Genomic DNA, 10,936 nt, shown 5'->3' with positions numbered 1-10,936 from the left:
GTATATACAATTTTATCACGCTTTATACAAACAGAAACGCAATTTATACATTTCGCTTCTGTTTGTATAAGTGAGGCGAGGGTGGCGAGCGAGATTTGGGAGAGTGGCGAGCGAGTCTGGAAGAGGGGAGAGAGGGGAACAAAAATATATGTATTTATACAATTTTCTCTGCTTTATACAATTAGAAACAATTTTTATACACTTGTGTTTGTATAAAAAGTGAGGAAGCGAGCGAGAGATTGGAGGAGAGTGGCGAGCGAGATATTTGGGAGAGAGGCGCCTGACGATTTTTTGCAAACGTTTGCTATGGAGCACAATTAAATCAAACACTAGCTACTCCATTTATTTTAGGTTATTAGTTTGCTTTTATATACAAATTTCCTCTTTGAAAAATCTACTCTTTGATCATAACAACTCATCGTTGTGTTTAACAAAAAGACATATTTGTTACTTGGATATCGTTTCTCTTATATATATATAAAATATAAAAAAAATTATTGTGGTTACACTGTAACTAATCAACCACCATAATGTAAAAGAAACAAAAAGTAAGAGGTGAAACACGTAAGTCATGAAATTAATAAACCAAAAAAAATGTAAAAAGGTGGAAAAGGAAAGGACCCATAGCTTTAATAGCGTGCTCAAACATCAAATTATTTCAGTGACCCACATATTAATTCACATTATTTATATGTACTAATAATATTATCTTATTTTAATTAGAAATTGGATATAAAAATGTACTAATGAAACATTAGCTTATATCAATAAATTATGATGGAATTGTTTTGATTTGTTCGCCCTTAAACAATAATCAGGTTTGAGCCTTCGTAAATGAAAAAAAAAATCCTGTTAAAAGTTTATCTTCAGAAGAAAAGAAAAAGTCTTGTAATGCTCAAAATTAAATTGTATAAATTTCGATATGAATATCGAACATCGAATAAGAACTTTCTGTCTGGGGAAAGGGTTACGATAAATTCCAAGGACAAGAAATTGCTTTCTAGGTTGTTAGTTGGATATATGTCTGTGTTTGTGACCCTATAAAAATATTGGCGAGAAAACTAATAAAGCAAAGTTGATTATTTGAAGATTAACTATATTTATATGTTTTCCAATATATATTACTTATTATTTTCTGTCGATACTATTTTCTTGCTCCATTATTTTAACATGATTTTTTTATTATTTTATTTATTTTTCATACTTATTTCATTATTTTGATATGGTTTATTTGAACCAAAAGGTTCATGGAAAATAACATATCTATCTTCATAAGGTGAGGTTGAGGTTGCTTACTTTAGTGGTATAAGTCATAATTTTCATTAAACATGTTCAAAATATAAAGAATTATAGACACAAAAAGACCATGAAAATTTAATGTCTACAAACGTAATTTTTTGTCAAAATTAAAGGAATGAACCCCTTTCATCTGTGTCTATCATATTAGCGTACACATTCAACCATCCTCTCAGGTCTCATTTATGAAATTATCACTGAATATATTATTGTCGTATAGCTCTAAACCTAACTCTACCTTACACTTTTTGTTTTCCTAACAGTTAATTTTTTGTTTCTCACTTTCTGATGAAGGGAAGGAAAGAAAAATCTTATACTTTTTGACAAGTACAAAACTTTATATTATTAATCATAACTTTGTGGACCCAAAATCAAGAAAATTTTAACACAAAATCAGTTAAAGGATTGTGGTTAGTGAAAAAAATGGATCACACAGTCAACTTTGATAAAATTATTGTAATGCTAATCACTAAGCAATCTCAGAATGTAATTATGATACCAACCTTTAATATCCACTTAAATATTTAATTACTTAAAAGAAATTGGACCTACCAAAGGAGAACACATTATCCCCATTTTTGCAAGTATAATCATTACAACCATTTGCTAAAACCATAAAGTTAAGGGTATATTAGCAGTATTTCAATTTTTAAAGATGGTTAATTACTTTCTCCGATTTATTTTAGCTATCGTACTTACTAAATATAATAAACTTAAATAAGTAGAATATTAAAAAGTTAAGATATAATTTAGTTTTCATCTTTGTTTTTATTTAATAAATATGGAGACAGATTAATGTGGTGAAGAAATAGTAGTATTGATAGCAAAATAAATAAGGATATGTTAGACCAAATTAATTTTCATATATTTTTAATAGATATATAAATAAAAAATATGACAAGTATAATAAATCGACAAAGTATGTCCACAAGCATTTGGTCTAGCACTAATGGAATTAATTTACTCCAAAATCTTGACTAAATTTGTGCATTATTTGACATTTTGATTCAAATTATGTGTTTGGTTGTTGGAAAAGCTTTTCTAGTTGATTTGTTTGAGATTGTGCAAAAAAAAGGTTGATAACACAAAAATTTTAACTGCTTTTGGATGATTTATTTACTCATTAATCTCAGACTTTCTGAATACTTTTTTCACCTTTAAAATAATTAGGCATTTATAAAAATACATAATTGCAAGACATTTATTTAGTTAAAATTACATAAAAGTTGAAAAAGTTCTAATAATTTTTATTTTTTTATAATTATTGATTGATTTTTAGAATAAGTATTTAATGCGGAAGGTGAATATGGAAAAAAAAATTGTATTATCTTGATAAGAAAAATGACAAAAAAAATGAAAAATTATTTTAGAAATAAATGACAAATAAAAATAAACTGAGAAAGTACTAAAACCAACTAGGTCGAATAATTAATTAATTTAATTAGAGAGAATTCTTAAAACGAACACTTTATCACGTGAACCCCAACTTGTTTTGTTATCACTGGTATTAAATCCTTAATTAACTCATCTTTGTTTGTCTTAATCTTTAACTTTCTCCGCAATTAATTGACTAATACTTTGTCTTCATCCAATTATACTCCACAAATTTGGGTCCCAAATCAAGGTCTTTATTTAGTCTTTACGTAGCTTTTTTTTCTTTCAAAATTTTTACTCATATAATATAATTATATTAACTTATCCCATAGCAGGACACTATAATTTATATTTTTAGCTCATTTTCTGAGGCAGGAAATCGGAATGTTTGGACTTCAACAAAAACTATGCAAGGGAATCTTTGATGATAGTAGAATTAAATTCAACGTGTGCAGTGTATAATATTTGCAAAATTATTATAGAACTGCACCATTATGATTTAATTAAGATCGGCCGAAAGAGTTACAATTTTAAGAATTATCTATCATATATTAAAGAAGATACATTTTAGGTGTATAAACTTTCTCTATTAGACATTATACTAAAATATGGAGAGATGAGCGAGATTGGGAGGCCGAATGCGAGTGAGATAGTCATGTATTACATGCGAAATGGACTAGATACACACTAAATATATTTATCTGTATGTATCAGGTGTGGTTTACATGTATATAGGATACAAGATACATAGGAGAGTAACGAGCTAGATTTATTATGTATCCAGATAAATGTGAATTCACTTGAATGTAGTATATCTAAAATAAATTACACCTAATTTTAATCTCATGTATCTCAGAATCACATGTATCTAGACACATATTGATAAGATTCATAATATTGTAAACTAAAGTGTATATAAGTAATTAGCTCTCTTGAACTAGTAAGATTTCTATTAGTTTTCCAAAATTTATATTATCTGTAGTGAATATTAATATTAAATCATATCAGCTGATTATGATCAAATTAATAATTTAATAAAATAAAGTGTATTACTTAATTATGACTCAAGTGAAAAATGGATGTACAAAAATCAACTTATAACTTATAAGAGTGGAAGATACTTTGGTGGGGAATAAATATGAAAATAGACAAAGAAAAGGCTACTTTCGGTTAGCCTTAACAGTCAAATGTTGTGGGCAATGATATGGTAATAATATGGTCTACTAATTAATTAGTGTTCACATTTTCCTACATTTGCTGCTAATCATTCACATCCAAAGATTACAAAAGTAGAAAAAAGATTAACTAACTTTAATTATAGTGTATTAGGAGTAGTAAGGAAGCAAGTACTGAATTTATAATGAATTTCTATTATCGAATAATACATGAGACAATCAACATATCAATAAAAAGAAAATGATTTCGTCAATTCAAATTAAACCGAATATACAGTCATTTTTTAGATTACTTAATTATACAAATATTCTTTTACAATGTAATAAAAGTTAAATTCAAACAATAACCTTGTCTAGTGTCCACCCCACCCACCCCATACCTACTCAAAACATAAAAGAAAAACAAAAAGAGAAATGCAGACACAACTTTAGAGGTCCAGATAAATCCTGTGTCCCCTAAGGTTTACATTACTCATCAATTCTTATGGCTCCTTTAGTTGCCATCTTTTCTTTTTCCTTATTTTCTACTTATTTTTCTCCGTATAATCGGTATTTAAAATTTATAAATTTAAAATTTTACTTTCTTTTATATTATCGAGTTTTAAATTGATATAAAACACGAACTATGATCAATATTACTAAGTTTTAAATTGATATAAAATTTAAATTATAATAAATAAAATTATTGAGTTTCGTTGAATTCGTACCGTAGATAATGGCTCCATCCTTCTTATACTCTAGTCTACCACTACTTTATAAGTTCAGCCCCTTCCCTCATTTTGAGAAAAAATCTTACTCTCCCTTTCATCCTTTTTTCCTACTACTCTAACTTATTTGCTATATTATAACTAGGCTATTAATTTTTCATCATCTTCTTGGTCCCAAAAAAAATGAAATCCATAGATCTTTTTTGTGCTTCTCCTGCTTCCACGGCCATATGTTCAAGTATGGATCAATATACTATGGTTCGTCGTGGCATTAGGCATCAAATCGATCGATTAGGCGATCCTCGTACGCCAAAAATCAAAACTCCAATTCCATGTTCATCTAATCAACTTCCATTCGATCCCAAAACTTACTATCATCAAAATAAAAATCGAAAGAGTCATGATGAAAAATTACGTCGTAAAAGCTCAGCTGATGTCACTGACTTAGGTAATTCTTCTAGGTACTTGTTAAGTGATCATACTACTAATACTCCATTTATAGATTTCTTATCATCATCTGGAGATGCATCAAAAGCTTTGATTCCTACCAAACCTTTAAGGGCTAAAAGCACAAACGAACGACTCATGTATCGATCTTCATCGCTCGAATCTCCCGTATATAAACCTTCATCGGCTTATTCAAATGATTTGTGTATCTATAAATCAACTCGTTCATGCCCTGGTGAACAGGTTAGTTCTCAATTTTATTTAGGTTACCGTTTATACTTTTTATAAAAGATTTACTTATAATTATCTTATAAGTAACCTAATTGCGTAAATAATTTTTAAACCGACGGGCAATGCATAGAACTTAAATTTTAGTCAATTTCTTAATTTTGCTAACAACTTTATTTAGTGTAAAGTTTTTTTTTTCACACGATGAGAATATTATATAGCAAATTAGTTTTCAATTATTTAATATTTATCGTAAAACATTTCATTTATAGTTATTTATGATCTAACTAGATAAATATAATTTAACGGTGCATAAAACTGAAATTTTGTTATTCGTATGTTCTACAGGTTGTGGAATTGAGGGTGTCGATCCATTGCAAAGGTTGTGAAGGGAAAGTAAGAAAACATATCTCCAGAATGGAAGGCAAGTTTATTATATATATAGTATTATAAATTGTGGATAGGTTATATATTTTGATTCAACATAAATAATGTTTTTGGATTAAAATATGCAGGAGTAAAATCTTTTAATATCGATTTGGCTTCGAAAAAAGTTACAGTCATCGGCGATGTGACACCATTAGGAGTATTGACAAGTGTTTCTAAGGTGAAAAATGCACAATTTTGGCCATTTCCAACAACTTCTTCATCATCGTCTTCATCCTCCTCCTCGTCCTGGTCTTCTCCGATGATTTAAAGAAAGTTTACTCTTAAACTACTGATGTAATGTTATGAATTAATTAATGGAGTGTGCTTTCTTTTTTTCTTTATGATTTAAATTAATGGCTAAATATTTCAAAATTAGTCGTTAATATGGTGGTGTATTTCATACATTATTATATATGTTGTGGGGCTTGTAAATCTTTGTGTTATTTTACTTACTAGTATCTTTTTAATCAAATGTTTATATTATTAATAAAACTAATAGAAAAATTAGAAGAGTTTTTTGGTATTTCTCTTGTGTTCTGTGAGGATACTAATATCTTGGAATAAACAAAAACAACAATCAAAACTTTGAATATTTTTTTTTTCCTCTTTAACTTTTTCTATACTAATCGACAATTTTGATAATTATAAGGCTGGCATGATTGTCTTTAGGAATGTTATGTTTTTCTTTTTTACAACTTTCCAGATCACTCATTTTACGATTGTCGAGCAGTTGCAGAACATTTGACCAGGATAAGATTAAAAAAAAAAAAGACTTGAAAATTTTTAACCAAAAAAAAGAGTTGCGTACTCTGCATTTGATATAGAAGAATAACTAATTCTGAAATTAATTTTAGTTTTAAAATAATAGTACTTTTTTTTAATCTGTGTTGAAAGTGAGATAACAATATTAAAATAATTTATTCTTAATCGAACGAGTTATATTAATTTTAAATTATATCTAATAAAGCTATTCAATGCACTAAATTCTTATTATGTGTTGAAGCTAAATAATACGATAGAGTAAAATGTATTTGACACAATTAAGTCAATTAAAAAATATTTGCTGGTCAAATATGCTGTAAAAACCTTATCATAATCAATGAATTTTACAAACATACATAATTATTGTGCCTCCCAATTTATGAGGAGTAATATGATAGACAAATGAAACATATTATTTATCATTTATAAGAAACGCACGCTGTCAAAATGATGGTTCACGCTTTGAAAAAAAAAATAAACACGTCAAAATTATAAAATTTTTAAAGCATGGATGTGCATAAGTTGATGTGGTGTGGGGTAATTGTTGTCTCAATGTCTAATAATGAGTCACCATGAAATTCGAATTTTTAAATTTTTTAATATTAATATCATGTGATCATTATATTTTAAAATTTAAGCTATATATGAAGTGATACTTCTATGTACTTGTTATTTTGCATGCTTATAACAGATATGTTCTAATTGTGTATAGTAATTATAGCTTCAATTCAATCATTTAGATTAGTGATTTGACTCTACTAACTATGGTTTTTAGATGTCGAATTGATATTCATTGCCTAGAATTGACTTACCAACTACAAGTTTGGATACAAGAACGGTATTTATTGTCTGGTATCGAGCTACCCTTCATCATTTCAATTTTCTCATCTTTCTCTATATGTGCAATCATTTTCTAGCATATTCAAGAAATTACTGCAAAATCTGAAATTGAAGTTTTAATGTAACATATTCAATTGCATAATTATCATATATAAAATAGTATGTGTGGTAACTTAGTTGCATATAGTAATTCATCGTTATTAACCACATATATTTCAATTCCAAGTCCATATATATTAGCTTTGATCCAAATTCATTTTAATTACTAGTATTGGATAGTGATTTGATTTGACGTATCAACTACGATGCAAAAACATATTTATTATCTAGTATCGAGACAGCCCTCTGTATCAAAATTTTCTCTTTGTTCCTTTACTTTCCTAGCATATTCGATGTGATCATGCATATGCCATAAAAATCGATGATAAGACCTCCTAGTTGGATCCAAATGGTAGTGCTAAATTAGTGAAAATGAAATTTCATTTTGAAGAAGAAAAAGAAGTGCTTTCTCTTCTTTGGAGTGGATATATTGAGGCCTTATATGTTGAGTCATAATCATGGCTTCTTCTTTTTTGGGGTTGTCTTATAGTACATTACTACCAGCAAGGCACCACTTTCTATGTTACTTTTTAAAATATTGGAACCACATGCAAGTCGTTGTTTTAATTGGTCTTATAATCGAGTCGATTCTCATAATCGTATGCTCAAATATTAGACGATATTTAATTACACATTGCTCAGATTCGACTTACTAACTACAAGTTCAGATGTAGACACATATTACAATGTGTTATATATCACTAATTTTTTCCTTTCTAATTGCTAAGATATATTTAATGAGTCACTATAAAAACTATATGATTGAATTAAATATTAAAAACACATGTACTCCAATTCCAAATGCATATATAGTAAATTAGTAATACCTTCAATTCAATTATTTGGACAGTGATTTGATCGGATGTTGGATCAATATTTATTGCTTAGATTTGACCTACTAACTACATGCATAAATGTAAAAAACGAGATTCATTATCTGGTATCGTATTACCTCTCATCATCACCGATTTCAATTTTCTCTTTGTCTATACATGCAAAGGTCCAATCCCTTTTCTTTTCTAGCATATTCAACGTGATCATTTATGCAATAAAATGAAAATTTCCATTTGAATTGAGGCAGTAAATTAATGTTGAGTCATAATCATGGCTTCTTCTTTTTGGGATTGTCTGTTAGTACATTACTACAAGGCACCACTTTATCTGTTACTTTGTTTTCAATTTTGTATTAGGTGGCCTTATTTGCTTTTTTTTTTCTCTCCCTTTTTGGGACTTTAATTACCTCTCTTTATATCATCAATTGATTGAAAACTTTTGTACAAAAAAATGTGGGGGAATTTTATACTTTTTTTTTGTCAAGTACTCTACTGTTTGAATCAACAAATATTCTGAATGTTTATATTTAACCTTTCATTATTATCTCTTCTTTTTTTAAAGTCTATTTGAACTTTATTTCGTCTTTAACTATCGATTGATTTTAAATTTCAAATTTCAAATTTTAATTTGAGATTATAATTTTTAAATTTGAAGTTGTGGTTGGCCTAGCATTTTATTTTGAAAAAAATATATGAAGTTTTATAAGTAAAAGTCCAAAAACTAATTCGAAGAATTTAAAAATATTTGACCTTTATTTCTATTTTTTACTTATAAATTTATGTTTCACCATTAAAATATCAAATTCGAATAAGCTTAATACCATAATTCGATATCCGCGTAATCTTTGGTCGGCAGGAAATAAAAATAGAAAATTGCGTGAAAAAGATAGGTAAAATTTTGGTCCATACAATAAGGGATTATATATATAATAATAAGTAATTGATAAATATGGAGCGGCGCACCATTAATGGCTTAAGATACCAACTTTAATCCAATTAGTCTTCCATGCTTTTTTGATATGCCTCTGTTAGTTTATTTACATAATTTAATTTGATTTTTCTCTTCTTTTTCATTTTTTGGTTTTCTTATGGCTTTAGGGCCTGTTTGACACTTGTGTTGTGTTGTAAAATACGGGAAATCACAAAAAAAAATGTAATTTAAAAGTATATCTATGATAACTTTTTTTTAAGACAGATTTTAAGTAGTAGACTAGAAAGTGGTCATTATTTTCTTTCTCAGGGCTCATTTCTAAGTCATAGCATCCAAAATGTATATATTTTTAAAGTAAGGACACATAGAATGATATTTATGTTTCTCTAATTTTAAATTAAATCCGCGAAAACTAAATTCGCATAACACGTGAACAAGTAGATAACATCACACATGTCAATTTGTGTAGCCTATCCAAATTGCCAAAGAAAACAAAAATAAAAAAAATATGAACACATACTTGGCTTCGAATAATATTTATAATCCTTTAATTTTAAATTAAATCCGCAAAAATTAAATACGCATAACACGTGAACAAGTAGATAACACCACACATGTCAATTTGTAGCCTATCCAAATTGCCAAAGAAAACAAAAATAAATAAAGCGACCACAGTGGGAGTCGAACCCACGACCTTTTGATCCGAAGTCAAACGCGCTAATCCACTGCGCTATGCGGTCTTAGACAAACTTAATAAGCAAGCTAACCTTAAGTCTCTTTATTTTACTCTATCTCGTGAAAATAAAAAAATTATTTTAAATGAACCTTCTACTCGAATAATGCATATCAGAAAAATTAAGTATGTAAAACAAATACAGCAATAAAAAAGTCATATTAAAAAATAATGGAGATCAATACATCACTATAACAAAATAAGAAGATCATCAAAGAAAGAAAAAACAAATATTATTAAAATCAAAGGATTAGGGTTATAATAATAATTCAATTAAATTAGACAATGTTGAACTACCAACTGACCTTTTAAGCTAACCCCCAATCTCCATGTCCTCATATTTAGGGTCAAATATACTAATATAGAACCTACTACTTCTGTCCTAATTTATGTTGCATAATTGAAATTTTAAAAATTAAATTTTTTATCATATTTTTTTATATAACCTTTAAAATATTTTAAATAGTATTTATTATATTTTTACATAGTTCTTAAATACTTATATAATTTTAGCTAAAAAAAAAAGGTCAAAAGTCTTCAATTCACAAATAAAATGGCAAAAGTTCGACAATACCACCTAAATTTGGAAAAAGCAAATACAGATAAAAAAATCTGTAGGCCACTTGAGAAAGAAAATTCAGCGCATGTTAAACTTGCTTTTTATCCATCTAGCTAAAGTTGTTTGTAGGAGTAATTGATGTTTACTCAATATATAATAAATATTTATATCATTGATTCATATATTATATACTAATAACATATTAATTATACTGCATAAAACTTATTAATGAAAAAGTCTCTGCTTAAACTTTCAGTAGAAGTCTATCTAATGATTTGATAGTCATTTGACGGACGTGCGTACAACATTGGAACAATGATAAATAGTAATAAACCTTCTCTTTAATTTATATAACATTGTTTAATTTACACAAAATATTTTGAAAAAATATCTTTTTTATAAAGAAAGATTATTGTTATCTAAAACATGTTTTAACCTTTTACGTAGACATTAACCATTTCAATGAGAGTATAGAAAATTTTAAAATTAAATTATCTCTTATCATAAAAAAAAAAAAGGGGGT

The 10,936-nt window shown here is 27.6% G+C and overlaps 1 protein-coding gene and 1 non-coding gene across 2 annotated transcripts; one reads left to right on the top strand and one right to left on the bottom strand.

The window, feature by feature from the left end:
* Nucleotides 1-4,603: 4,603 nt before the first annotated feature.
* Nucleotides 4,604-6,168, top strand: LOC107003135 (protein SODIUM POTASSIUM ROOT DEFECTIVE 2-like). The gene is made up of 3 exons (XM_015201402.2): nt 4,604-5,242; nt 5,576-5,651; nt 5,743-6,168. Exons 1-3 carry the CDS (start codon nt 4,736-4,738, stop codon nt 5,922-5,924), a joined length of 765 nt encoding a protein of 254 aa, XP_015056888.1. The 5' UTR covers nt 4,604-4,735; the 3' UTR covers nt 5,925-6,168.
* A 3,619-nt stretch (nt 6,169-9,787) lies between these two features.
* TRNAR-UCG lies at nt 9,788-9,861 on the bottom strand. Its single transcript has one exon. It is a non-coding gene; the product is annotated as a tRNA-Arg (tRNA).
* Between the last annotated feature and the right edge of the window lie 1,075 nt (nt 9,862-10,936).

The sequence above is a fragment of the Solanum pennellii genome, chromosome 11 (assembly GCF_001406875.1).
Source record: "Solanum pennellii chromosome 11, SPENNV200".
Taxonomy (NCBI): domain Eukaryota; kingdom Viridiplantae; phylum Streptophyta; class Magnoliopsida; order Solanales; family Solanaceae; genus Solanum; species Solanum pennellii.
Note: the sequence above shows the minus strand (reverse complement) of the source record. Positions and strands in the feature narration are given on the sequence as shown.